Raw genomic sequence first — 26,867 nt, 5'->3', positions numbered from 1 at the left:
TGTGTGGACATTGTTCTTCCTTTTATCGTTGCATTACAAAATGGCTTCCTCCTGAGCGTGATGCAAAGCAGAATTTGCGAAGCCTCGCTTTGTTAAGACTACCTTGAGTTATTTGATATTAGATTTTATGGTTGCATCCTTTCTGCAGAATGATTAACATTTATTAAAATAGCTGGTCACCAGGACAGAAATATTGCGACCAAGTTTAAATATTGCTTCGGTCATTGATGAAATAAACAGCAAGTCTATCTAGATAATTCAGAGGCTCGTATTCGTTAAGGAAACACAAAGGAAAGCGATCTTTCTTGAGAAAATCAAAAAAGGGGGAATTCCTGGACCCGTTGCCAGATGGGAAAAACCATTACAATAACTGGGCCCTGATCCACCCTTAGCCACATCCTGACGCCACAACGCCACGCTTTCAAAGCAAATACGATCCAGCCAGGCACCTGCTCCGTGTCACTTCAGGAACATCCCCGATACCACCTCATTAACCAACTGGACTACCCTGCCTGACTTGGAAAGAAAGATACAGCCCACCCACCCTCACCACTCGGACCAAGAAAGGTCGTGTAGTAAAAAAGACGGGTGGCTGACTACCTTCTGACCACAACCATCTCTCCCGCATCCTCGTCGCCCACAACGGCGCTATCCTGGCTCGCAATGTGCCATCTCAAGCCTTCCAGTTTGGCGCGTCCAATCCACTTGTGGGCCGGCAGCGTACCAAATTGATCCTTGTAGCCGGACTGCTCGACCATAGGAAGTACGTCCGCCATCTCGACCCTCATCTCGCAGCGGTGGTGAACATAGTTTGCTGAGTTGTCATCTGATCTCTGATCAGAGGGTACGGAGTCAATACTGGCACTGGCGATGCGTTGAGACAGGATTTCCACCTGGATGAGGTCAAAGGCGCCCTCCCAGCCTGATTGCGATGGAAGGAGTTGTAACTTCTTGGTGATCTCCTTGAACTGGCCAACCAGGTCCTCAAACATGGCTTCCGTCGGCTCGGCGTCCTTTCCAGCAGGGACAACGCGGTGGATGGTGACGGGGATCCCGAGCTGGGACGATGCTTTCTCGAGGTGCTTCTCGCTGGCCCACTTGGAGGATACGTAGCCTTCGGACCCATCCTCCGGAGGGTGCGCCACAACAGGCGTCGCGTCGTGGGTCGTTGCATCGTTGTTCCCTTGTTCATCGGCATCGAGGTTAAGGACGCCACCAGAGGATATGAAGTGCACCGGTATCTTGCGCGACGCTGCGAGTCGTACGATGCTGCGCGTGGAAGTGTAGTTGGAGCCCTTCAGGAGCTGGAAATAATCAAAGAAAGACCGATTGGCACCGCTGTGCACTATTATATCGACCTCCTCGGCAAGCTGCTTGAAGTCGGCCTCAGGCATTCCGAAGAGAGGCTCCGACATCTCGCCTGGGTGGACCACAATCTTGGGGCCGCAAGGTGCAGCACGGGTGGGTTTGTCTCGCACGGCAACACAGTGGATCCGAGCGACACGATCATCCGCAGCCAGGCTGTTCAGGATATGCTTGCCCAAGAATCCGGTTGTGCCCGTCATCAATATTGTCGCGCCGTTGCCAGCCTTTCTAGGCGCAAGTTTGATGCTGTCATCCACCTGATCAAGAAGGTCCTGGTCGATGGCAATCTCGTCTTCCCAGTCAATGGTCTGATCCACCTTGTCCGACGAAGTGATCTTCGCAGCCATGGCACCAAGCGTGTTGTTCTCAAACAATTCCACCAGCGATAAGGCGGCGGCGAAGCGCGTGCGGATCATGATTTGCAGTTTCACAAGCAGCAATGAATTGCCGCCAGCCTCGAAAAAGCTGGTCATGTCGCTGATCGAGACCAGATTGATGATGTCCTTGGGCACGATCTCGCTCCAGAGAGACTTGAGAGCCGCCTCCGTCTCAGTCAGAGTGAAAGTCATCTTGTCGCCCGAGGCAGTCGGTAGTGGCATATCGCCGACGGCCCGACGGTCTGTCTTGCCATGAGCGTTGAGCGGGATCGAACTCAGGGGGATAAGCATGTTTGGGATCATGTAGAGTGGCAGGGGCAGTTTGTACCGGAGGTCACGCAGGAACCGACTGCCATCCTCGGGTTCAGCGCCCGGGGCGAACTCGACATGTCCCACCAAGAGCTCATTACGGACGGAGATGACAGACCGGTGTATGACGCCGGAAGCAGCCTGAACGATGGAACTTTCGATATCCTCAAGCTCGATTCGGATGCCACGCAGTTTGATCTGGGTGTCCCCGCTGATTCGTCCTTGGAACATGAGAACTCCATCTTGTCGGAGGCGGCCGAAGTCTCCCGTGCGATAGACCATTCTCCCGTCTTTGGCGGCAAACTCGGCAGGGGCAAAATAATTGGGTAGAAATTTGCTGCTGCTCAACTTCTCGTTGTTCAAGTAACCCTTGGCCACGCTGGGGCCTCCGATGATGATTTCTCCGGAAACACCGACTGGGACGGGATCGAGGTTGCGGTCAACGATGTACACCGAATAGTTTGGAAGCGGTGCGCCGACAGGAATCTCTGGCGAAGTTTTCTGGGTGAGTGAGCCTTCGTATGGTATCTCCATCTTCGTGCAGGTGATGGTCTCTCCAGGGCCATATGAATTGTAAAGCTTGAGACCTGGCAGACGAAGCTCTTCGATTCCTTGTCGCAGGGAATTCGTCATGATTTCACCACCACCCCAGGCGAACCTCCACTGCGAGGACGTCCTGAGATATTCCGACCCATAAGATAGCCAGCTCGTATACTCCGAGGGCGTCGCCCGTGTGTAGGTGATACCTTCGTTCAGAATGATCTTGGCAATCTCAACAGGGTCACCTCGACTGGCCTTGGGGACGATGTAGACAGAGCCACCATTGACCAGCCCGCAGAGGATCTGGTCAAGAGAGAAGTCGAACGTGTATGCACTTTGCTGGAGTACCTTCTCCCGGCCGATATTGTACTGCCGTGTCAGGCCAAATATGGTGTTCCTGAAGGCTGAGTGGCGCAGGACGATGCCTTTCGGCGCGCCAGTCGAGCCACTGGTGTATAAAACGACCGCTTCTGACTCGAGTCGTGCTCTGCTGGCGTTGCTATTGGTGCAGGGGGCGAGTTGGGAGACGTTGATTACTTTCGCCTTCGACTTGAGTTCGGGGACCATTTGCTCAGTCGCGTCGTGGCACAGGATAGCAATCGGCTTAGCAGAGACAGCCACGGCCGCCAGTCGAGACAGGGAGCTTCGCAAGTCCATGGGAACGTAGGTGCCTCCTGCGTGCCAGATCCCGAGCAGAGAGCACACCCATTCACTGGTAGGCTCCTGGAAGACAGCCACTCGAGACCCTGATTTGACACCAGCCTTGGTGAGGGCCTGGCTGACCGTGTTGATGCGCTGATGCATGGCCGCGTAGGTCAAATCATTACCAAGCCCATCATTGACTGCAATGCTGTCTGGGTGTTGAGCTGCCACCGCCGCGATGCGATGAGAAAGAGTCTCGGGCCAATCTGGTGCCAACTCCGGCCCACGCCCAAGGGTCTTGGCGTCTTCGATGGCCTCTGCGCTCCACAATGGCACCTCGTCGACTTTTGTGTCGAAGTTTGTGGCGAATGCTTTGACAAGACGCATATAGCTGTTGAAAAGCATTTCGGTAGCCGTCTTGGAGTAGAGGTATCTTTGCATCCTGAAGGTGACGTGCATCGAGGTGCCAGCGACCTCGTTGACATCAAGAACCAGATCGTAGCCGTTGCGTCCCACCGAGTGCGTCCCCACAGCCTCGCCCCCTAGAAGCTTTGGCTGCTCGGCATTTATTTGACGGTAGTCCATGAATACTTGGAAAAGCGGGCTGTGGCTCGCGGACCGGGGTATATCCAGAGTCTCGAGGAGGACATCGAAGGGCAGCTTGGAGTTCGCCAGCGCAGAATACGCCTTGTTGCGCGCCTCGACGACGGAGTCTTTGAAGACCTCCCCCTTGGCTGACTTGAAGCGAATAGGAAGTAGGTTCAGCAGGAAGCCGACGGTGTCGGTTACACTGGCGTCAGCACGGTTGGCATCGGCAACCCCGATGACGAGGTCGTCCGTGTCGAGATGGCGGAACAGGAAGACCTTGAGTACTGCCAGGAAGAAGTGGAAGGTCGTGATCTTGTGGCGCTTGCACTGCATCTTGATTTGTCGTACGAGGCGAGCATCAAGTTCGCAGTCGGCTGGCTCGAAATTGTAGTTTGTTTGATTACCTATCGCGGTTTGAGTGAGTTGTCAGTGGGAATGCATGATACCGGTGACATCGAGGGTGGTAAGGGTGGCTCCGAACTCACGCCTCTTGCTTCCATGAGCTACCGGGAACAACGGCAACGGCTCTGGGAAATCAGGATACTCTTCTCTCCAAAACCGCATTTCGCCGTCCATCTTACCCTCCTCCACGGCTCGCCTCTGCCTCTCGGCAAAGTCACTGAATTGGCAGGTTACCGGCGGCAGTGCTTCGCCATCGTACATTTTGTTGATCTCTGAAAGTAGAATGTTGAACGAGAACCCGTCGATCGCAATATGATGGAACCCAAAGATGAGATAGTGGGTTGTGTCAGACAGGGACAGCAGCTTGATGCGGATCGACTCGCCGCGCTCAAGCCTGAAGACATACTTCATCAACTCTTCTGTCTCCTTGTCAACCTCGTCTTCGCTTGTGATACGCCGTTTCTCCAACCGCAAAGGGCTATCATCCTCTGCAAGAACTCCTTGCATAGGCTCGTTCAGTCGGCTGGGGTCGGAGAAGAAGGCCGTGCGGAAGGCCTCGTGGCGGCGACCTAAGTTGGCGATGGCCCGCTCGGCGTCAGGCTCTCGGATTCGGCCGGTGAACTGAAGTCGACAGGTGAGATTAAAGGTGGTTGGGTCCTCTAGATACCGCATCAGAAACCAGAATCGAGAAGAGGCATAGGACATCTTTGTAGTCCGGGAAAATACCAACTGTGTTTCAGGAATTTCCACTTTCACCTCTTCTGCTTCATCTGATGCCTTGATGGGCTCCGAGTCAGTCTTCGAGGTTTCTGTGTCATTGTCCATGGCAATTGCCTCATCCTGCAGCTTGGCTTCTTCGCTCTCATCGTCCGACAGGTGAGTCTCCGGGGTCTCAGCACCGGAACTCGAGCCATCACCGCTGGAGACAGGAGACTCGGACCGAGTTGGCTCCTCTAGTGGTGATGGAAGTGGGCTCTCAGCTACTTCTTCGACAGCTGTTGCCTCTGTTGCCTCTGTTGTCTCTGCTGGCAGACCTTGCACGGCAGTCGCCTGCGCAGCTTGCTCCTGTTCTTCTTCCGCTGCTGCCGCCTCATCAGGAGCTTCACTCTCGCTCGCTGTCCCATCGAGCCCGGTAGGTGCCTGGACAGCAACCCAAGAGCCAGCGTCAGAACGATCCGAAGTATCATCCACGCGATTCTCATTAGGAGCCGAGCTATCTTCGGGCCCCAAACTCGCTTCCGTATCGACGGCAGATGTCGCCTGGCTGGGGTCACGAAAGGACTGGTCGGCCTCAGCTGTAGCTGATGCGGGAGCGGCCTCATTAGTCTTCTCTTCGTCGGAAGCCTCGTTCGGGGCTGCCTTGACGACATTGGGTATGAGATCTGGGGATAGACGCTTGACGGCGTCTTCGACCAGGTCAGAGACCGTGGCGCCGCCCAGTATTTTCAGCACCGGCATGTCAAGGTCGAGCTCTTTGGTGAACCAGGTTCGCATGTCGACAGCGAGGAGCGAGTCAACACCAAGCTCGACGATAGTCGTCTCGGGAGTGATTCCCTGCTCCTCGGGTGCCATATTCAGCCTCTGGTACAGTGTCATGAGAAGTCCATCTAATATTCAGATCGGGTCAGTAGGCGCAAGAGTTGTAACCGTGGGTTCACGATGGACCTACCAAGCAAAAGCTCGTAAACATCTTCCTCCTTTGTCAACTCCTTCAACTTATTTCTGACACTGACCGTGCCCTTGCCTGCCCCACCGGCATTCTGCTCCTGGGGTTTGACCAGCCTCAACCACGCGAAACGAGGTATGTTGATCCACGCGGGAGGGCTGTCATTGTTCTCGATGTCGATCTGCTGCAGCCCGGCCGTGATCTCTGGGTTGCGCCCGGATTCGGGGCGACCAGCCATAACAGCCTCGGAGAAGAACTGGTAGAACTCCCATTCATTGATGTTGGCGTAACCGACAGACCGAAGTCTCTCGAGCTTGCTTGGGTCACGGTTGAGGTACCCCAGACCCACAATACCGGGCATGTTGATGACCGAGCCGACGAGGCCACGCTGACGACGTCCTGCGATTAGCGAGCACATGAACGCATTGGCTGCCGCGTACGCAGTCTGACCCATATTACCCGAGACAGACGCAAGCGACGAGAAGCACATGAAAAAGTCAAGATCGTTGTCCGTGAAGATCTCGTCCAAGAATCGAGTACCGTCTACTTTGGGTCTCAGAGTCTCCAGGAACACCTCGTGGCTCTGATTGGCAAACAGACTGTCCTTCAGGATCATGGCACCATTGGCAACCCCACCAATTGGCGGCATTTCCTTCTCGATCTGTTTGACGACAGCTCGGATCGAGTCCCGAGATGTGACATCCATGGCGTATGTCTTGACGATGGCGCCCTCCGCCTCGACGAGTTCCAACCACGCCTGGTCAATCTTGGGGTTTCTTGAGGATAGGGCGAGGTGACGTGCACCGTGCTCGACCATCCAACGTGTGAGAGCAAGACCAACTTCTCCGGTAAGACCAATCATGAAGTATGTGCGGTCGGTGCGGAATTTGATAGACTCCTCAGCAGGAAGGACACGCACGGCTACTGACTCGTCTCTCTTCCAGTCGACGATGCGCAGGCCCTGGCGGTAGATATTTTTGCCCGATATGTCAGACAGCGCGACGCTCTCGGTGAAAAGCTGGCTGTCCCGTCCCTTCACCAGGGTCTGGGCACGTCCCATGGCAAGCTTCAAGGTCTGCTCAACGAGCTCGGATTCATACACCTGGGCCACAAATGCGCGAGCGCTGTATAAGTCCGCGCCACTCCTAGCCGTGCAGCCGAGGGGCAGGTACTTTCTGATACGCGCGCCGACGTCCATAGACTCCTGGCTCTCGGCGACATCGAGGAAGAAGGAAGCATCTTTGGGAAGTGATTGAGACAGTACGCGGTCGGGGATCGAAGGGTGGAAGTATTTAACGCCGGGGCAAGGCCTGGCAAGCGTGGAAGTGAATGTCACCTTCTTGCCGGATGCCTCAGACATCCGCTTAAGAACGTGGGCAACTGCGGGGTTGGGCTCGTGGACGAGGATGGACCGGCTGCTTGGACTCATTGAGAGTATAGAATCCGCCAGTAGCGCTGCGGCGGAAGCGACAAGCATGGCCTCTTCGTTGACTTCCGCATGCTCTGCAGCCCAGGCCACTGGTACAGACACGACCGATTGGTTCTTCTCAGAGAGCGCGATGACTTTCTTCCCAGTCTCTGTGGATCCGGCGATAATGTATAAGCAGCCAAGGCCGGCGACAGACACAGCGCAGAGAAGCGACTTGCTGACTTGGACGGTGATGGTCTCATCAGCTGTGACCTCGGCTGCGACGCAGTCCAGCAGGTCGTAAGAGGTGCCAGAGCTATTGATCCCAATGACGGAACTCGAAGGCGAGACATCTTTCGTGATCAGCCGCCTCTCGGAATTCAAGCGTGTGTTGATGTCGGTGGCTGGAAGATATCGCGGGATGAGCATGGTGCCGTTGTCGAATGATATCTCCCGCTCAAGAGTCCAGAGTGGCTCGTAAGTCTTTGCGAGGCCTTTGCCCCATGAATCTGAGATCTGCAAGCGCAGAAGATGCTCGGCAATGGTCTCGGTATTGGGCTTATCGCTGGCATCGAAATTGAGGAATTGCAGGCGAAGTGAGGGCATCTCACCAACCAAGCAGCGACCTGTGCCGACCATCATGTTCATGTAGGGCTCCTCGCCACGACTGCCGACAGTTACCCACAAAATGTTGCGCGAGTGATCACACAGGCGGACGATCGCTCGAAACTTTTCCAGGCTGAAGTCTTTGAAGAGCAACTCATCAAGCTCCATCAGGCTGAGGATGGTGGGCTGGGCGTTGATGGTATCCTCGTCGATGTCGAGGAGGCTCTCTACATTCTGAATCTCAGAATAGAAGGGCCCAAGAGAAGCAGTCAGGCTCCGCACCAGACGAGAAGTCTGGACCTTTTGGCCGCCAAGGATGAGCAGCTTATCGGTGAAGGTGGTCTTGCCGGTGAAAGCCATGGGCTCTCGGATCATGTCCATCTGCTTGTCAACGGCCTGCGAGACCATAACACTGAAGGGAACAATGTAAACTTTCTCCTCAGGGGTGGCAGTATCGACTCCAGAAAAGCCGCTCCTGCGCAGGACGGTATCCCAATCCTTCTGGCCAATCAAGGGGGAGTAGACACGGCCATCTTCTCGCCCAGCCCACCAGCCGGGGAGACCGCAAAACCCGAAGCCGATCCGGAGTGGCTTGTTGTTGGTGACTTCGAGCAGACACAGGTATCCGCCAGGCCGGAGCAGCTTTCTGACGTTCTTCAGGGTAGTCTCCAGATGGGCTGTGGCATGAATGACGTTACCCGCAATGATCAGATCATAGGTGCCCTCTTCGAAGCCTTGCTCCTTGATATCTTTCTCGGCATCCAGTGTCTTGAAGATCATCTTCTCCGCGGAGGATTTGAACATTCCTTTGGCGTCCTCGAAGAAAGCCGCTGAGATATCGGTGTAAGTGTATGACGCAAAGCCGTCACCGAGGCACTCCAGCGTAGCGGCGGTAGAGGAGCCAGTTCCAGCACCGATCTCCAGGATTTTCATGTTGTGGTGGCGATGCGAGATCTGTTTGACGAGTTTTCCGAGGTACATGTTGTACTCCTTGTATCCGTAGTGGCCGAAGTAGAACTCGCTCAACTTGTCGTCCTTGCGAAACTCATCAAGCATGGACAACTCGCCACGTACGAAAGGCACAAGCATCTCGCCAATGAATACCAGTGTGTGGAAGTGAGGGTGAATCCTGGACCAGTGGTCAAAGTCATCCTTGATATCGGCCCAGGTGTCATCCAGCCACTCTTTCTTGCAGGTTGCGTGCTTGCCGCCCAGCGCGGTCTCATGGACGAACTTTGCCCAGTTGAGGACGCACAGTTGATGCCAGTCACACTTCTCGCGCTGTTCAGGAGTAATTTCTCGGTACAGCTGGTTCAGATAGTAGAAGCACATGCGCTCGCAGAGAGCGGCTCCCTCAAACTCATCCTCGGTGAGAGCCCACTCACTCCAGCCCAGGGCACCGTCGGGCTGTGCAATATCCCACAGGGTCTCCGCGAAGGTTTGTCTGTCGTCGGCGGCAGTGGGCTGTGTGAGAGGCGTGACGTGTAGACCTTCGACGTAGATGGCGGCGTTCTTTTCGTCCTCGGCGTAGATATCCACGTCGCCGGTCATGCCATTATCCGAGAGGGAGAGGGTTGCATCAAAGGGCATGGGGATCTCAAGGCCAGAGGTAGGCTGGCAGATGTCGGGGTTCACAGCAATACGGCTAATGAGAGTTGGGACGTGCAAAGTCCACAATCGCCCGTCACCAGGGGCCCCGATAGCAGCGAAGATGGACTGGAAAGCAACGTCCAGAGTTGCAGGGTGCACAATCCAAGGGTGGTTGACAGAGTCAGGGTCACGGGCAATGGTCATCTCTCCAGAAGCATGACCTGCGGTGCGCTTCATCTCGGTGATGCCGTTGAACATGCCCGTGTAGCCGTATCCAAGCTTAGCAAGTTCCTTGTAGAAGAACTCCGTGTCGACGGGCAAGAGGGGGATCTTGGACTCGGTACGCTCCGGTAGAGCTTCCGGGGACGGTTCACCCGTAGTCAAGCGGATCTGACCACTGGCCATTGATGCAAAGCCGCCTGTCTCCTTATTCTGGCAGGCATGGATGGAGAAGTCTGCGGTGATGGAGTCCTCGAGCTCGCTGACATTCGACATGACGTAGATGGTCTCTACGCCGGTGTTGTCATCCATGAAAGACAAGGCCTTGTGGATGCTAAAGTTTAGCAACTCAACCAGCCTGACCGTCTTTTCGTAATCAGGCACGAGCTGCTTGGATGCTTCGAGCGCCATGACCGCGAAGCCCGCGGCAGGAAAGACGGTCTGGCCCTGGATAGCATGGCCCTTTAGCCAGGGCATCTCATTTGGCTTGATGTAGTTACGCCACCTGAACTCGCCCTCGCCCTCGTCGGTCGCGCGAGCACCGAGAAGCTCGTGTGTTGGGTTTTCACGGAGACGGTGCGCCTTTGACAGGCGGGTCTCGTTCCAGATGATCTTCTCGTGGTCCCAAGCGTAGCAGGGCAAGTCCTTGGATACAGTATACGTGGCATCCCGGACGAAGAGCCCATCATATGCCTTGAAGTCGACGGCAGATGTGCCGAGGACCGTCCACACAGAGCCGATGGTGCCCGAGAGAGCGATCGAGTCGTTGATGCCTCGAGACAGCGTTCCAAAGTATGGGACTGCGGCACCGCCAGCCTCTTCGATTGTAAGGCTGGCAGGACCTTTCAGAGCAGCGTGAGGACCGACTTCCAGGGCCAGGCCCGGGGTTCCAATGTCTTTGACAGCGGCAGTCAAGGCCTGAGAGAACAGCACAGGCTGTAGCATGTTATCCTTCCAGTAGGCGTTGCTGAGCAGGTCCGAGTGCGCCATGGTGACCCTTTCACCGCCAAAGACGGAAGAGTACCACGGGCAGGCCCCCTCGCCAGGGCTCTTGATCTGGATACCACAGGCGCCAAGGGCTTCGAGATAGTACGAGGAGCAGGCCTTCATGTGGCTGGAGTGATAGGCAGTGTCAACCTTCAACTTGCGGGCAAACTTGGACTCGTCCTCGAAGATGAGCTGCACAAAGTCAACCGCATCCTCGTCACCCGAGATGGTGACACTGGCAGAAGAATTGCTGGCGGCCAGCTGCACTCTGCCGTTGAGTTTGGGGAGACCGCACAGGTCATTCGCGTCCTCCATGGAGGTGCCGGCGGCAATCATAGCACCGCTCTTGCCGTTGGGACCCTTGGCGAACTTTGTGTACTTGCCGCGGTAGAAGGCTATGCGGATAGCATCGCGAGCGGACAGGAAACCTGCAGCGTATGCCGCGGCGATCTCGCCCGACGAGTGGCCAACTACGGCGCTGAAGTCGAGGCCGGCGGCGCGGAGCATGTCGACCAACATGACCTGGACGGCAGTGCAGAGGGGCTGTGAGATCTCACCGAGCGCGATGCGCGAGACTTCCTTATCCGCGAGTAGTTCGTCCTTGAGTGACCACTCAGGCGCATCGGGAAGCTCGGCAAGCGACTGCTCCAGCTTATCAATAATGGATTCGGCGGCGAAGGAGGACGCCACCAAGTCACGGCCCATCGTCGCCCACTGGGCACCCTGACCGGTAAAGATGCCCAGAATCTTGCGGCTCGTCTTAGCATTGGCACGAGTCGCGATGGGCTCTTTCTTCTCTTTGCTCTCTGCAAGCCTGGCCTCGATTGTTGAAGCGAGACTTTCGACCGAGAGAGCCGGAAAGGCGGCGCGGAAGTTGAATGCCGTGCGCTTGGAGAGGGACCAGGACAGAGTGCGTGCGTCAAAGTCGGGGTTCTCCTTAAAGAAGGATAGGTAAGAGTTCAGCAGAGACACCAGAGACCGCTCTGATGCAGCGGAGAAGACGAAGGGTGTCGAGACGGCGAGGTCGGTCCCGCTCGTAATCAGCTCCGGCGCATCGTAGCTTTCGATGATGGCATGGGCATTGGCACCACCAAAGCCGAAGCTGTTGACCGAGGCGCGACGCGGGGTGCCTTCTGGGAGCTCCGGCCACTCGATGGCCTCGACAGGGACCTTGAGGTTGCCGTAGTATGGCTCAATATCGGGGTTCAGCCTCATGAAGTGCATGTTGGGCGGAATGGTTCGGTTCTGGATAGCGAGAGAAGCCTTGAGGAGACCAGCGATGCCTGCAGTGCCTTCGGTATGACCGATGACGGTCTTGATGGACCCGACAAAGAGCACGTCGTTGTCATCCTCTTCGGAGCCTCCAGCATCCTCAGTCTTTTCGGGGAAGAATGCACGGAATATAGCGCCAGCTTCCTGGGGGTCACCGGCCTTGGTTCCGGTGCCATGGGCCTCGAAATACTGGCACCGGTCCTCCTTCTTGAGAGGATCCAGACCGGCCCGTGCATACGTGTCGGCGATGAGCATACCCTGAGCAGAGGCACTGGGCATGGTGATGCCGGGGGTACGACCGTCCTAGTTGATGTGTCAGCATTTGCAGGTCCGGCGCCACGTACAGACGGATGAGGACCAACCTGGTTGATACCGGTCTCGCGGATCAAGCACTCAATGTGGTCACCATCGCGAAGTGCAGCAGAGAGCGTCTTCAGGACAACGGCGCCCACGCCTTCGCCGCGAGCGTAGCCATCGGCGCCGGCGTCCCACATGCGGGAACGGCCGGTAGGAGACAACATGTTCAGGTTGCTCTCGGCGATGTACATGGCTGTTGTATGGGTTAGCGAGGTGGGGGGGGGGGAACAGAACTTGAAAGGGCAGCATGGCAGGGCGAGACTCACTTGGCCCAAAGATCAGGTTGGTGCCGGCAGCAATGGCGACAGGGCACTCGCCGCTCCTCAAGACCTGGACGGCCTGGTGGACGGCGATGAGGGAGGAGGAGCAGGCAGTGTCGATAGTCATGGAGGGGCCGTGCCAGTTGAAGAAGTAGGAGATGCGGTTGGAGATGATACTGCGGGCAGAGCCGGTGGCAGCATATGTCGGGACGTTCTCGCCATCACCATAGACAATCTGGGAGAAGTCGTCACACATAACGCCGACATAAGCAGCGGTGTTTGAGCCGGAGAGGGACTCGATGCTTGAGCCAGAGGCCTCGAGGGCCTCGTAGACGGTCTCCATCAGCAGGCGCTGCTGGGGGTCAATGGCCTCGGCCTCGGAGGCGGAGATGCTGAAGAACTGGGCATCAAAGACACGGGTGTCCTCGGCCAGGAGGTACGAATCGAGGACGTTGCTGGCACCGTGGTGGTGGCCATCCTGGTTGTACCAGTTGTCGGCGCGGAAGCGGTCAATCTTGCGGAGGACATCACGGGGGTCGGACAGCAAGTCCCACAGCTTGGAGGGCCGGCTAGAGTCCCCGGGAAAGCGGCATCCGCTGCCGATGATGGCGATGGGCTCGTTCTTGTAGGAAGGCATCTCGACCACGTTGTAGTTTGAGACTGGCGGATGTTGAGTCCGATGTCAGGTTTTGAGTCCAGGGGTAAGCTGCCGTGTGTTGAGGACTGTGTGTTTTGGATGACGGCCAACGAGTATATCGACTTGAGAGACTGTGTCTGTCCAGATCAGCAGAAAAGAGACCTAACTGGGATACCTGGGTTCTTGTGTAGATGGACACGTTAGGTCTATCCTATTGGATAATCTGTCTTGATATGGACGAGCTGGTGGTTGTTTCTTTGGAGGTTGGGTTGTTTTGGACGTCTTCCGAGAGGACAAACACAAGTGGCGAGACTGAAGCAGAGACCGAAGCAAAGGCCTGCGACAATTAACGCGGGAGGTTTGTGGTGAGGGGATTAGAAGACGAGACGATGGTGCTGGATATCACCTTGAGGTCTGGAAGGGAGCGTTGCACGACATGATATACGGAAGGACGAGGAAGGGCAGGCAGGAGGCGTCTTTCCCATTCCGGAATACCTGACGGTTGACAGTCATGGCCTGGGACGCGAAAATGGCATCCATCACCGGATGGGGTGGACTGGCGAGCCGGAACAGCAGGCTGGACGACGACATGGAGCCGCAGCTTACCAGAAGGATTGGTCAGGGCCAGAGCTGGCGAATGGCTACGGGCACGATGCTTACAGCACGGATGGGACTGGCAGCGAAAACAATGTGTCGACAGCATGGTGGAGAGGTCAAAGAGGGCGGTCATATCGACGGGTGAGCACGAAACGGTGACAGATCCTTCGAGAGGCTTGACTGGAGAAGGAAGCAGACGCCAAGAGCCATGACGGGCTATTGATATTGTGTAAGACCACGGCCATCAAGACGTTCTAGAAGAGCCCGACTGGGCGGCCGAGACAAAATTCGGGATGCTGCATTAGGGTGCGACCATGGACGATGAGGCTGGCCATGTGGTTGGGGTCTTGGGGTGATGGCCAGAAGGAGCAATTGACATTGCGAGGTAAGGAGGTCAGCCCGGGTCCAGCCTTGGCCAGCTGATTGGACGGGGCTGACACGGGAGCTGACTACCCAAGTAACCACCTGGGCAGGTACCGAGGTACCCAGGTCCCGTCTTCTCCTTCCCGCAGTCCCAGAATTTGGTCCCGTGCGTTGGCAGCCTAGGCTAGTAGCCCCGATGAATGGTCATACTACAATTGAGAGACAAGACAAGCAGACAGACAGACACATCAGCCACGTGGGAAAGTGTCACCGAGCCCACAGAGATGTGCGAATAAGTAATTCATATACCCCCTTCATATGATGTCTCTCCCTTCCTCCCTGACTTCTCTTGGAGCTGAGTCGGACAGTATGGCAGGATGGTAGTACTTTATTTGATACGGATGACCGACCCTTGACGAGGTCAATGTCAATACTGGACAAGACAATACAAGATAATACCTAACTGGCAGCCAGTGGCAGGTCGCAGGGACGGATCGACACCAGCCCGTCTCTGCGCGAAAGGCGCGAGGCAGGGAAGGTGCCTGGTGGTAGATAAGATAACGGATCTTATCTGCCCCACAGGCAGGCGGCTCTGGTTCCCCCGACTCGGGCTTACAAGATGCATCTTGGCTGATCTCAGCCACAAATCAGCCAGCTCCCTGACCTTGGGAGCCAGCCGGTCCAATTCGTCTCCGACCCTCGATGCCATCCTTCGAGCCCCATCCTTCCTCCTGGATTGCTATCCCTCCAGCCAAGCCAGCCATGGCCACAGTCAATGCTCATCACCAACCTCAGCCACTCCACTCGGAGCAACTCGACGACGGCTGCCTCGTCCAAAGTTGACTCCAATCTGTCCGCCATGGAGCGACGTCGTGCGAGGTCAAACAGGATAAGAAGCCTCGGACCTGCTCGCTCGAGGGGGGCCATGATGATGATGATGATTGTGATATGATGATATACATGTGCTAACAAACAACACAACAACCAAACATTCAAGAAGCATTCCACGCAACTCTCGAGCCACCACCACAATGTCGGCACCCACCAAGACAATCCTCTTCCTCGGCGCCACCGGCGGCTCTGGCTTCTCGGCCCTGCGCAGGAGCATTGCGGCCGGCCACTCGTGTATCGCCCTCTGCCGCACGCCCTCCCGCCTGACCGACAAGCTGCCCGAGTCCCAGCGCAACGCCCCCAACCTGCGCATCGAGCAGGGCAACGCCGTCGACGTCGACGCCCTCGCCAGGTGCCTGGTCCGCAGCGACAGCCCCGACGGCCCGGCCTCCCTCGTCGATGCAGTCGTCTTCACAATCGGAGGCGCCTTTGACCTCAAGAACATGTCCAACGACCAGCCCCACATCTGCGAGCACGGCATGGACGCCCTCGTCACCGCCCTGCGCGCCGCCCGCTCAAAGGCCGCCGCCGCCGCCCCCGCCGCGGGGGGCCCCACCATCATAGCCGTCAGCACCACCGGCATGTCGGACCACGGCCGTGACTACCCCCTCTCGCTGTGGCCCATCTACGGCGTCATGCTCAAGCAGCCGCACAAGGACAAGACCGCCATGGAGGCCCTGGTGTTTGGCAGCGGCGAGGCCTTCACCGTGGTGCGCCCCAGCCTGTTGACCGACGGCGACGAGAGCAGCAAGCCCATCCGCGTCGGCGTCGAGGACCCAAAGGCGCACAAGCTCGAGAGCAAGGAGGTCGGCTACAACATCTCGAGGGAGGACGTCGGCAAGTGGATCTTTGACAACCTGCTCGCCGGCGACGCACGCAGGTGGACCGACAAGGTCGTCTCCATCACCTACTGAGGGCGGTAGGGCGGCAGGGCGGCAGGGTGGCAGGGCGGGTAACACGGTTTGGTCTGCCAGCCCACGTCCATGTGTTTGTTTTGTTTCGCGCGGCTAGATACCTCCCTGCATGCAGGATTTCCTTCCGGGCTCCACTAGATTGTCCCCTGGCGAGTTAGATAGATTGATATTACGACGGTGAGATGAGATAATATATACTGAAGTATCTTCACCTTGAGCGTGCTTTGATCTATAACACATATGAAATGACATGCCTGCTCTGTGTGTGTCTCGCTGTTGTCGGCGGCAGGTTGCGTCCCCTGTCAGTGCCCCAGCCACAGCCCCAGCCCCAGCCTCAGCCCACCCCAGGCGCCAAGAACAAAGCGCGGCTGTGAAATGTGGTGCTCCGTACTCCGTGCCGGCAGGGTGGGCTGCTGTGAGACAGAGCAGCCTGGCAGCCAGGGCAGCTCGAACCGCCAGGAACGATCGGCCGTAATAATTATGTTGTTGGTGTTACACTGCTACCTGACCTCTGCCGGGCCTGGTGGGCCAACTCCAAACACCAACAACCGCCTCTCCAAAAGTCTGGCACCGTCACATCACCACCAGTTGTTTTCTTTGTCCCGCACCAACTGCCCATCTGCTGCAGGGGGGTGCCCGCCAGACCCTGTATTGCCATTGGGTCGTGAGCTTCGAGACCCGGAACGGACCCATAGGCAGCCACCAACAGGTCCCCAGGTCCCCTCCAGCGCGCGCTGAGGACCAGCAGTTCTGCCATGACTGCCGCCACCAAGACCAAGGTGAGTGAGCAAGTGAGGAGCAGGCGGGCGAGTGGCCTCGGACCGTTCCTCTCCACGCTGCAGCATGTTTGTTGGTTGTACCCTGCACGGCATGCAGTCATGTTTCAAGACAGAGCGAATGGCAGAGCTCCCGACAGGCTGACTCGTCGCATCTCCCAAACCCTATTCTAGAATCAGGAGGGAGTGACTGACGGGTGTTGGTTACCTCGTCTTGTTCACTGCGCTCGCCACAGCCTCGTTTGTCTATGCCTGTATATATATATATATATATATATATATAAATGGCAGGCTGCTCTCTCCTGTCTGTCTGTTCCCTCCTTGCGCCTTGATCGACTTCATCTCCAGCACACGCAGCCCAGTCCTTTCTGATTCCTACCAGTCTCTCTCGTTTTTCTTTTGATTCGCTTCCCCGTTCGTTTCCCGCAGTCGCCACTTTGCATACACCCCTTTTCGGCCATGATGCTGCCATCCATGTCCCCTCGGGCTCTCCTTACCGTGGCGCTGGCCGCCACGGCTGCTGCTGCTGCCACCACCACTTCTGGCGGCCCCAGCCTGAAATACCGGCGACAGAACAGCTCGGCGACTGACGGTGCCAAGAAGCTGTTTGTAGGGGGTGGGCCCTCGGGCATCGTTGCAGCCGCCGACTTCGATGGCGCCGCCTTCAACATCGTCGCCAACGACTCCACTGCCGGCACCTCGGCCAGCTGGATGGTGTTCAAGGAGCCAAACCTCCTCTATGCTGTCGAGGAGAACAGCAACGACACCAGGCTCTTCAACGTTTGTCTCTTTTCCTCTCCCTCAAGAGCCCGCCCGCCTGCTGACCTCGTTGTCCAGTTTGATGCTGCCACCAACGACCTGAAGCTGGTCCAGACTGCCGAGGGATCTTCCGGGGTCGTCTCCCTGGAGTTCAACCAGGACAAGACCGTGTTGGTTGGTGCAGCCTTTGGTCAGGGGCAGATCGACGTGTGGGATGTCTCGGCTCCCGACGGAACCCTCAAGGTAATATTGCAACGAGCCCACCTATATCACACTCCGTGGACGGTCCGCAATATCACGACCACTTTCTGACAAGTTACACAGCTCCTCAAGCAGATTCCCGCAGGTGGCACTCCCGGTCCGGTCTCAGGACGCCAGGACAGTCCTCGTAAGGCCCTTCCCGCCCACTTACTTGATGTGTGCATGAGTGAGTCCTCGTTTCACCGGCTGACAACAGCACACTTAGACCCTCATCAGGCCCTTCTTGACCCCAGTGGCCGCTTTTTCGTCGTCAACGACCTTGGAACCGACTCCATCCTCGTCCTCGACAGTCAGAACGACTTCAACATCTCCAACCGTGTCACCGTCGAGGCCGGCAGCGGCCCCCGCCACGGCGCATTCATCCCTGCTGGCGCCGACAGGGCCACCCACTACTTCCTGGCCTGCGAGATCACCTCGGTGGTCAAGGCCTTCGAGCTGACCTACACGGGGGACAACCTGGAGCTCAGGGAGGTGCAGTCCCTCTCGTCGTTCGGCGCCGACTTCCCACCTGCCGACGCCAAGGCGGCGGCGGCGGGCGAGCTGATGGCCAGCTCGTGTGGGAAGCACCTCTACGTGTCGAACCGGCTGACGGGCAACGCCACGGACAGCATCTCGCACTTCTCCATCGACACGGGCAACGCGGGCGCCCCGCTGGCGTTTGTGGACCAGGTCAGCTCGGGCGGCCTCGTCCCGCGCATGTTCTCGCTGGCCGCCGACGAGAGCGTGCTGTTCTCGACGAACCAGGACGGGGACAACGGCCTGCTGGCGCTGGCCAGGGACCCATGCACGGGCAGCCTGACCGAGGCCCCCGTCGCCAGCCTCACCGTGGACAAGTTCGGAGGCCCCAGCTTCGGGCCTCAGTTTGTGATGGAGCTCGGCGCGACGGGGAGCAACTCTTAGGTTGCCTCTTAGGTTGCTGTTTGTGCCGCCCCTATGATGTTTTGTTTTTTTGGTAGCGTAGACAAGAAATGAATGCGCAAGCTCATGCATACACATGCATATACATACATACACACACATACGCACCCCCGGGAAGACGGATTAGGAAATGCCGTAGATGGGCATGGTGGAGAGTCAGGCGTGCCAGCCGCAGTGATGGGTTCCCATGTATCGTCGCCTAGCACCACGGCTTTGCACATATCAGACCCACTCTCTACTAGTAGTGTGCTTTGATTCTCAAGATTACACATTAATAGGTTTTCAAGTGACACCGGTCGCTGCCGGATAAGCTGGTACCCCCGGCGTATTTGTCCCCCGAATTACCAAGCCGTGCCGATTGGGTAGCCGATCACGGAGCCGGCCCGGAGTCTGGATATGTACTTGGCCAAGCCGGCCGACCTTGATTCAATGTTAAACACATGCACGGCGCGTCCTCTCACATCTCACTCACCAAATAACCACATCTGCATCACTCGTTTCACTCCTCCAACACAAACAAAACAAGATGTCGGCCTACGCCCCAAAGGTGGGCGACGCCGTCTCGGCCCTCGACACCCCGTCCATGATCGTCGACCTCGACCTGATGGAGGCCAACATCTCCAAGCTCATGTCCCAGCTGCTGCCCACCGGCGTCGACATCCGCCCCCACCTCAAGACCACAAAGTCCGCCGCCCTCGCCCGCCGCCTCAACGCCGCCGGCGCAAAGGGCGGCTGCGTCGCCAAGCTCTCCGAGGCCGAGGTCATGTGCGCCCTGGGCTTCGACGACCTGCTGATCACCTGCGAGATCGTCGGCCCCCAGAAGGTCCGGAGGCTGGTCGACCTGTTCTCTCGCCACCGCAGCCTGAGGATCGTCGTTGACGACGCCGCCGCCGCCACCGCGATCGACGATGCCCTCCGCGAGGCAGGCTTCACCCACGACGACGCCATCATGACCCTCATCGACCTCGACGTCGGCCTGCACCGCACCGGCGTCAAGCCCGACGGCGCCGCTGCCCTGGCGAGCCACGTCGCCGGCCTGAAGAACCTGCGCCTCATCGGCGTCCAGGGCTACGAGGGCCACCTGCAGCACGTCCACGGGCTCGACGAGAGGAGGCGCCTGTGTCTCGAGAGCATGGCCGTCCTGACCGCCACGGCCGAGGAGCTGCGCGCCCAGGGCCACAAGATCGACGTGGTCACGACCGGGGGCACCGGCACCGCCGAGTTCTGTGTCACCGTCCCCGGCATCACCGAGGTGCAGCCCGGGAGTTTCCTGTTCATGGACACCGACTACCGCAACGCCGTCGGCTCCTTCTACGGCAACAGCCTGACCATCCTGTCCACCGTCCTGAGCAGGCAGGGGCCCCGCGCCGTGACCATCGATGCTGGGCTCAAGTCCCTGACCACCGACAGCGGCCTCGCCGAGGCCAAGGACAAGCGCTACGCGTACGGCGTCCTCGGCGACGAGCACGGCAGCCTGAGCTGGGAGGCCAGCACCCCCGACCTGAACGTTGGCGACCGCGTCGAGATGATCCCCAGCCACATCGACCCCACTGTCAACCTGCATGACGCCTACTATGCCTACAGGAAGGGCGTCGTGGAGGAGATCTGGGCCGTCGACTCCCGAGGCAAGGTCCAGTGATTTCTGTCTGATTCGGGAACAACTACCGAACATAGCCCTTGGCCTGATCAGAGCCATCACGGTGACGCAAAACGGCAACACGTGGGTTAGTTGTGGCTTGATCGTTCCACGGCTCTATCGGTATCCAAGAGCCATGTCCGCCGGGTCAGGCCAGACTGTGCCAGCGACGATGATCACGGTTGCGTCGATTGGGCTCTCAGCACAGAGAAGCTTCGTCGCACGTTGAATTATCAAAACCCCATAGCATGTGCTTACAACCAAGCCTTGGATCGGAATTAACTGGGTAGTGTGCCTGGTTTCTCCAACAGGTTTGGGTTCGTCAGCAGAAAGAAGCCTTCACCACCTCGCTCCTGATTTCCCACCGCGGTTGCAGTTACGGGGTGGGAGTAGTCTGAAGTATCCGAAGAACATCTGAAATGAGATTCAGGTGGTCTTTTGGGGGGGGGTAGGGAAGAGAAGGCTACCATGCCCAAGTACCTAGGTAATTGATGAATCAGTTCACAATACAAGTTCGTGACACAGGCTTCCAATGGGTAATTGCCTATAATTCTCTTTGAAAAATCACACACTGCTGTGTGGCAGTACCTGCCCATCAATCTCCCAGTAATGCAGTAACCCCTAATGAGACGGATCTAGTAAAATAAATACTCCGCGACAGACGCCCAGCTAAAAGACTATAGCTCTAAGTTACTTGAGTTTAGAACTAGGGATTTATAAGTCCCTTTGCTATTACTTTGCTTAAAATCGAGGGCTTGAGTACCATATGGATACTATCTGGTCAAGATAAAGGGCCAATAGGGCTGACCCATGCGCCGAGACGAATCCTTCAGGCAAAACCGAGCGCGTCCAGGGCTGGCTCTTGTCCTACGTGCCGCGCACAAATGTCCCAATAGCCGTTGGCCGACAGTAGAACCTGCGCCTCATTGCCCAGCCCAGTTTCGCACGTTGGTTGACAAGTAACCGACCTTGTTGGTCGGGCAAGCACCACCACACAAATACCACACTTGTCTGACAGCCGGAGATCCCAGCTCAGAAAAGACCTGGTTCCAAACTTTATTCTTTTTCGCCGCCAACTAGATTGGCTGTACCTGGACGTGTTGGCAAGCAAGTCTCGGGGCATTTCCTCTCCGTGCGTGACCCTGGCATGAAAAGGGGAGTTGGTAGGTTGTTAGAGTGCTGCATGTTGGGGCTGAGACAACCGAGCATCTTGAGTGCAAGACATGACGAGCACACCGGTCTCAAGATCCCAGAACTGTTGGTGGGTGGATATTCGGCCTCCCGCACCCCAGGACGTACGACTTTCGCATATCATCCACCCAGTAGTACTCTCCACCGCCGGGACGTGAAAGGAGACCTGACAGTTCAGTGTTGTGTTCATAGCCAAGCTGCGAATGTCTTTGCTGACAGAGCCCCAGTTTGCGAAGCTGACCAGCTCGAGAAGCGACTGGTCTGACAACAGGGCCATCGAGGGCAGGTGAGCAGTACCATTCTGCGTTGAGAACCGGACGAAGCCGTGGGCGCGAATTTGTGAGAGATCGTCATTCGGGGGCTTGAAAGGTAGTAACCTCCAATCAAAGGGGGTTTCACCATGCATGTTGGCTGGTAGTTGGTCGCTGTTGATCTGAAAACCAACCTGTTGGAGGTCGAATCGGGCTGCATCGTAGGGGCGTAATCCTCCGAGTTCTGGTGGGCGATCGGCATACCTTGGCGTTGCGTCCTGTGCAGTGCTCCGCCTCTGGAACGAGATGATGGCGACGTAAAGACAGGGGCCAGAGTCGCCCTGGGTAGCTCGCACAAGGCGAGTTGCGAAAGTGCGGCCGTCGGCGGCCCGGTCAACGTGATATGTCACCTTCGCGGTGGCCTTGACGGGCCTCAGAAACGAAGACTGGGATGAGTAGGCGTCAAAGCCTGCTGCAACGGTGGCCAAGGCTGCTGACAGGGCCTGGCTGATGATGGAACCGCCAAAGGCAGCGTCGCCGACAGGCTGCTGGAGCAGAGGCCTTGTATAAGAAGTTTCAGTGATTCAGTGGCACACTGCTGACTGGAAATGAGAGTGGGTAGGGTACATACCCTTCGTTGGTGTACGCGTCAGAGTTCGACTTAGGCACCTTGGTGACGGAGGTAAGCACGTCTAACAGAGATCTCTGAGCCATGGTGAATACTTGTTGGGTGCTGGCAATCTCAACTTCTGACGAGGGCTCCAGGTCGTGTTGGTTCCCGCGCTCCGGCTTATATGCTAGGGATCAGCTGAATACGATTTGCTTTTCCCCGCTGCAACCCGGGGGCCCTACTCTAGGGCCAACATGAAGATCGTTGCACGGTACCAGTACAGACACCTGCGCGAGTACAGATAAGATGTCATACCCAAACTTTGAAATAGATACGTACCTCTTCCATCCTTGGGTACATCCATAGGTACGTAATATTGCCTAGACATAAGAATATGTGCTGCCAGCACTTCAGCATTCCAAGGCAAAAAACTACACACCAAACATGCTCTAAATGCTGCCAGGTCTACGAGCGTCGCTTCTGCGCAGAAGGCAAGGTGTTTGTTTTCGTGAAGACCTAAACGACACTCCTTGTCCCTCGAAATAATTGAAGTTTTTCTGCCCTAGAGTACAATAATGGCTGAGAAAATTGACACAGCCGATGAGGCCGCGTCGCAGGCGGTGGACATGGCCAACCCAAGAACCTCGCAAGCACCCACCACGAGCAAGTCATACTCTTTCTATGTCTCAATGTTCGGCCTCGCGCTGGTCGCGTTGATTACCGCATGGGATGCAACTTCCCTCGCGATTGCACTTCCGGTAAGCTGGACGATCCACACTGGCATGTAAGCTCTCTAACCCCTGGATAATTACATATGTACCAGGCCGTTACGCAACAGCTGCAAGGGACCACTCTACAGTCCTTTTGGGCCAGCATCTCCTTCATCCTCGGAGTTGCAGTAACTCAGCCTATTTACGTGAGCTTGTCTGATGTGCTGGGCCGCAAAGTACCGCTGTATGCGGCGACGGTCATCTTCACCGTCGGCACCATTATCTTTGCCCTCGCGAACCATATGATTACTCTAATCGTGGGCCGGCTCATCCAAGGCCTGGGCGGAGGCGGGCTATATGTGCTTCAGGACATCATATTAACAGACATGACGAGTCTAAAAGAGCGACCGCTGTATCTGGGTTTGATATCTCTCGCCATGGCCACGGGAACTATCACAGGCCCTGTTATTGGGGCTCTATTCAGCAACTTCAACTGGAGATGGATCGGCTGGGTCAACCTCCCCATCATCGGGGTGGGCTTCTTCATATTTGTATCCTTCCTCCATCTCCGAGCTGTGCCCCTTTCGCTCCGCACCAGACTACGCCGACTCGACCTCCTCGGCATGGCTCTATTCTCTGTAGGTGCTGCTGCTGTAGCAGCACCCCTGAGCTGGGCAGGGGCATTGTATCCTTGGTCTGCGTGGAACACCATTGTTCCTCTTACCATCGGCATAATAGTGCTCGCTGTGTTTGGATATTATGAGCGGCACCTTTCTTCAAATTCGTTGTTACCTTTTCGCATCTTCACAAACAGCACGGCAATATCTTCATTATCGAGTGGGTTTGTGCACGGATGCATTTTGTATACCGTACTGCTCTATATCCCTCTGTACTTCCAAGCAGTACTCCTGGAGGTGCCTCTCGAGGCTGGAAAGTCAACGCTACCGGTTTGCTGCCTGACTGTGGCCTTCAGCTTCATCGCACCCATCATTATAGAGGTCACGCGGCGATATCAGGTACTCATCTGGCTTGGTTGGATCATCATTACACTGTCACTGGGACTCTGGTGTCTTGTGGACCAGAACACACCGCGAGCTGAGATCTATGTGTTTCAGGCTTTGCTCGGCGTCGGTTTAGGTACCGTGTTCACTGCATCACAAGTCCCGATGCAGGCAAGCATGGACCACGTCGATGACACCGGTCTGGCAGTTGGAACGCTCATCGTGGTCCGGCTCTTTGGGGCGTTGATCGGCCTAGCGACTGGCTCCGCCGTTTTCAGCTCTGTCTTTCAGAAATCCATCGCTCAGCTGGGACCATTGCCGGAGGATGTCAAGGTGTTGGAGGATTCCAGCCAGGCAATCAATTTCATACCCCAATTGAGAATGGTGGACATACAGAACAAGTCTGCGCTTGTTGATGCCTATCGGATTGCCTTCAGAGCCATCTGGATTGTGTTGACGTCCTTGTCTGGGCTTGGTTTCGTTGCCTCACTTTACATCAAGGATTTCACTTTAGAGAAAGAAGAGCTTAGCAGGCAAGGTTTCAAACATTAATCTACTTCACACTAAAATAACATCATTAATAGATATTTATATTATATAAATACTTTAAACCTTATTAATAAATAGAGGTAGATTTCTAATAATATTATTATAGGGATAAAATACTAATATTAATCTATTATATACTATAGTGATTTTATTATATAATTAGGACTTACATTCTTTTTAATAACCTTCTTTTAAAGTTAAACCTTCTCTTTTAACTTTTTTAATTTAATTAAAACTACTTTAAAATTAAAATATTAAAGTATATATATTAATATATAGTTACTTAATATATAAATTATAACTTTTTAATATAAATTAATTAAAATAATATAAATATATTTAAAATTAATTTATTTTAATTAAAAATAAATTAATAATTAAATAGAAATTTTAATTTTTTAATTTTAATTTTTTAATTTTAATTTTTAAAAATAATTTTAATAATATTATTTAAAAATAAATATATTATATTATTTATTATTTTAATTAAAATTAATATTTATATTACTTTTATAATAAATAATATTTTTAAATTTATTAAATTTATAAGTTAAATATTTATAAAGCTAATTAATAGGTTTATATATTTTATTTATTTTATAAATTTAAATAGCCTTTATACCTCTTATAATATATAATTATAGCTTTATTACTTCCTTATATTATTTTTGTTACTTTAATTTTAAATTAATAATTTTTATAAATAATTTAAACCTTCTTTTATTATAAATTATAAAATTATTTTATTATTAATTTAATACTTTTAAAATATTTATTTTTATTATTAAATTTATATTTTATTTAATTTTTAATTTTAATATTTTTAAAATATATAATAATAATAATTTTATTTTAAATTAAAAATATATTATTTTAAATTATTTTATAATAAAATATAAATTTTATAAATTTATTATTATTTTTATATATATTTTATTTTAAAATAAAAATAATATAAATAAATTTTAATAAATTTATAATAATAATAATAATTCTTTTATAAATATCTATTAAAAGTATATAGTTTTATTTTATTTTATATATATTTAAAATATATATAATATCTTTATATAATATTATTAAAGATATATATAAATAAATTTTAATTTAATTAATAATTTAATTAATAAATTTTAAACTTAAAGTTAAAAGTTTTATTTTAATTTATTTATAACTAACTTAATAACTAATTAACTTAATATATTTAATTTTAATCTAACTATTTACCTTTTATTTTTATTATAAATAATAATTATAAATAATATTTAATTAATAAAATACCTTTTATTATAAGAATTCTAATAATATTAATTTTATTAAAATTAATAAATTATAAATATTATAATTAAATATTAATTTATTTATAATTATAAATATAATTAACTTTTTTATAAAGTTAAAAATATATAATTATAATTTTTAATTAATTTTATTTAATTAATCTTTTATTATAATTTAATTTAATTTAATTTAAATCTTTTAAAATTATATAAAAGCTTTTATTTTTATAAATATAAACTTTTAATTAAAAATTTTAAATTTAAGTTTAAAATTTTTATAGATTTTAATTTTTTAAAATTAAGTTTATAATTCTTTAAATCTTTTAAAAATATATTAATTATTTTAAATATTTATAATTTTTAAAATAAAGATTTATTTTATATAATTATAAATTTAATTATTAATAATTAATTTTATTTATTTATAAATTATTAAAATTAAAACTTAAATAATAAAATATAATTATTTTATTTAATTATCTTTTAATTTAATAATATAATAAATTAAATAATTATTTTTAAATAGTTTTATTTATAATATAATAAAGTTAATAAATAAATATTTATTTAAATAAAATTAAAACTTTTAAAGGAATAATAATTTTATTTTTATTTATTTTAATTAATTTAAAAGCTTAAATTATATAATAACTTTATATATAATATTTAATAATATTAAAATTAGTTTATAATTTATAATAACTTTAATTTTTAATATATTAATTTAAATTAATTAAATATAATTTAATATATTAATATAAAAATAGTTTTTAATAATAAATAATATTATAAATAATTATAAAATTATTATAAAAGTTTAATATAATAAATTTAATTAAATTAATCTTTAAAAATATATTATATTTTATTAAACTAATATCTATACACCTAGTAAGTTAATTTATATATCTAATATTTTCTTTTTATATACTTAA

General features: G+C 52.5%; 6 protein-coding genes across 6 annotated transcripts; 4 read left to right on the top strand and 2 right to left on the bottom strand.

Moving 5' to 3' along the window:
• Positions 1–215: 215 nt before the first annotated feature.
• Positions 216–13,902, bottom strand: KVR01_013004 (uncharacterized protein). Its single transcript, XM_044791744.1, has 6 exons — positions 13,886–13,902; positions 12,595–13,826; positions 12,334–12,521; positions 5,893–12,274; positions 4,307–5,830; positions 216–4,225 (listed from the first exon to the last, which is right to left on the bottom strand). The coding sequence occupies exons 2-6, from the start codon at positions 13,223–13,225 to the stop codon at positions 597–599; spliced, it is 12,354 nt and encodes a 4,117-aa protein (XP_044637880.1). The 5' UTR covers positions 13,226–13,826; positions 13,886–13,902; the 3' UTR covers positions 216–596.
• A 901-nt stretch (positions 13,903–14,803) lies between these two features.
• Positions 14,804–16,201, top strand: KVR01_013078 (uncharacterized protein). The gene has a single exon (XM_044782799.1). It carries the CDS (start codon positions 15,217–15,219, stop codon positions 15,988–15,990), a length of 774 nt encoding a protein of 257 aa, XP_044637954.1. The 5' UTR covers positions 14,804–15,216; the 3' UTR covers positions 15,991–16,201.
• A 302-nt stretch (positions 16,202–16,503) lies between these two features.
• Positions 16,504–18,866, top strand: KVR01_013054 (uncharacterized protein). The gene is made up of 4 exons (XM_044782654.1): positions 17,023–17,546; positions 17,604–17,768; positions 17,850–17,913; positions 17,992–18,866. Exons 1-4 carry the CDS (start codon positions 17,226–17,228, stop codon positions 18,684–18,686), a joined length of 1,245 nt encoding a protein of 414 aa, XP_044637930.1. The 5' UTR covers positions 17,023–17,225; the 3' UTR covers positions 18,687–18,866.
• Positions 18,867–19,160: 294 nt separating this feature from the next.
• KVR01_013069 (uncharacterized protein) lies at positions 19,161–20,844 on the top strand. Its single transcript, XM_044785960.1, has one exon. It carries the CDS (start codon positions 19,231–19,233, stop codon positions 20,341–20,343), a length of 1,113 nt encoding a protein of 370 aa, XP_044637945.1. The 5' UTR covers positions 19,161–19,230; the 3' UTR covers positions 20,344–20,844.
• Positions 20,845–20,999: 155 nt separating this feature from the next.
• KVR01_013134 (uncharacterized protein) lies at positions 21,000–22,560 on the bottom strand. Its single transcript, XM_044786997.1, has 2 exons — positions 22,414–22,560; positions 21,000–22,343 (listed from the first exon to the last, which is right to left on the bottom strand). Exons 1-2 carry the CDS (start codon positions 22,494–22,496, stop codon positions 21,512–21,514), a joined length of 915 nt encoding a protein of 304 aa, XP_044638010.1. The 5' UTR covers positions 22,497–22,560; the 3' UTR covers positions 21,000–21,511.
• Positions 22,561–22,967: 407 nt separating this feature from the next.
• KVR01_013116 (uncharacterized protein) lies at positions 22,968–24,655 on the top strand (the record flags this gene model as incomplete). The annotated part of the gene is made up of 2 exons (XM_044791392.1): positions 22,968–23,150; positions 23,216–24,655. The coding sequence occupies 2 exons, from the start codon at positions 22,968–22,970 to the stop codon at positions 24,653–24,655; spliced, it is 1,623 nt and encodes a 540-aa protein (XP_044637992.1).
• Positions 24,656–26,867: the final 2,212 nt, after the last annotated feature.

This window comes from Diaporthe batatas (genome assembly GCF_019321695.1).
Source record: "Diaporthe batatas strain CRI 302-4 chromosome Unknown Contig00023, whole genome shotgun sequence".
Classification (NCBI taxonomy): Eukaryota; Fungi; Ascomycota; class Sordariomycetes; order Diaporthales; family Diaporthaceae; genus Diaporthe; species Diaporthe batatas.
This window is presented reverse-complemented; position numbering and strand designations above follow the sequence as displayed.

Bases quoted from the DNA above. Each gene is read 5' to 3' on its own strand.
- KVR01_013078 (XM_044782799.1), top strand. From the start codon at position 15,217: ATGTCGGCACCCACCAAGACAATCCTCTTCCTCGGCGCCACCGGCGGC.
- KVR01_013069 (XM_044785960.1), top strand. From the start codon at position 19,231: ATGTCGGCCTACGCCCCAAAGGTGGGCGACGCCGTCTCGGCCCTCGAC.
- KVR01_013054 (XM_044782654.1), top strand. From the start codon at position 17,226: ATGATGCTGCCATCCATGTCCCCTCGGGCTCTCCTTACCGTGGCGCTG. The intron at 17,547-17,603 runs GTTTGTCTCTTT...CTCGTTGTCCAG, and splicing joins ACGACACCAGGCTCTTCAAC to TTTGATGCTGCCACCAACGA. The intron at 17,914-17,991 runs GTAAGGCCCTTC...CAGCACACTTAG, and splicing joins AGGACGCCAGGACAGTCCTC to ACCCTCATCAGGCCCTTCTT.
- KVR01_013004 (XM_044791744.1), bottom strand. From the start codon at position 13,225: ATGCCTTCCTACAAGAACGAGCCCATCGCCATCATCGGCAGCGGATGC. The intron at 12,522-12,594 runs GTGAGTCTCGCC...CCCATACAACAG, and splicing joins CAACCTGATCTTTGGGCCAA to CCATGTACATCGCCGAGAGC. The intron at 4,226-4,306 runs GTGAGTTCGGAG...AAACCGCGATAG, and splicing joins AGCTCATGGAAGCAAGAGGC to GTAATCAAACAAACTACAAT.
- KVR01_013134 (XM_044786997.1), bottom strand. From the start codon at position 22,496: ATGGCTCAGAGATCTCTGTTAGACGTGCTTACCTCCGTCACCAAGGTG. The intron at 22,344-22,413 runs GTATGTACCCTA...TTCTTATACAAG, and splicing joins GACGCGTACACCAACGAAGG to GCCTCTGCTCCAGCAGCCTG.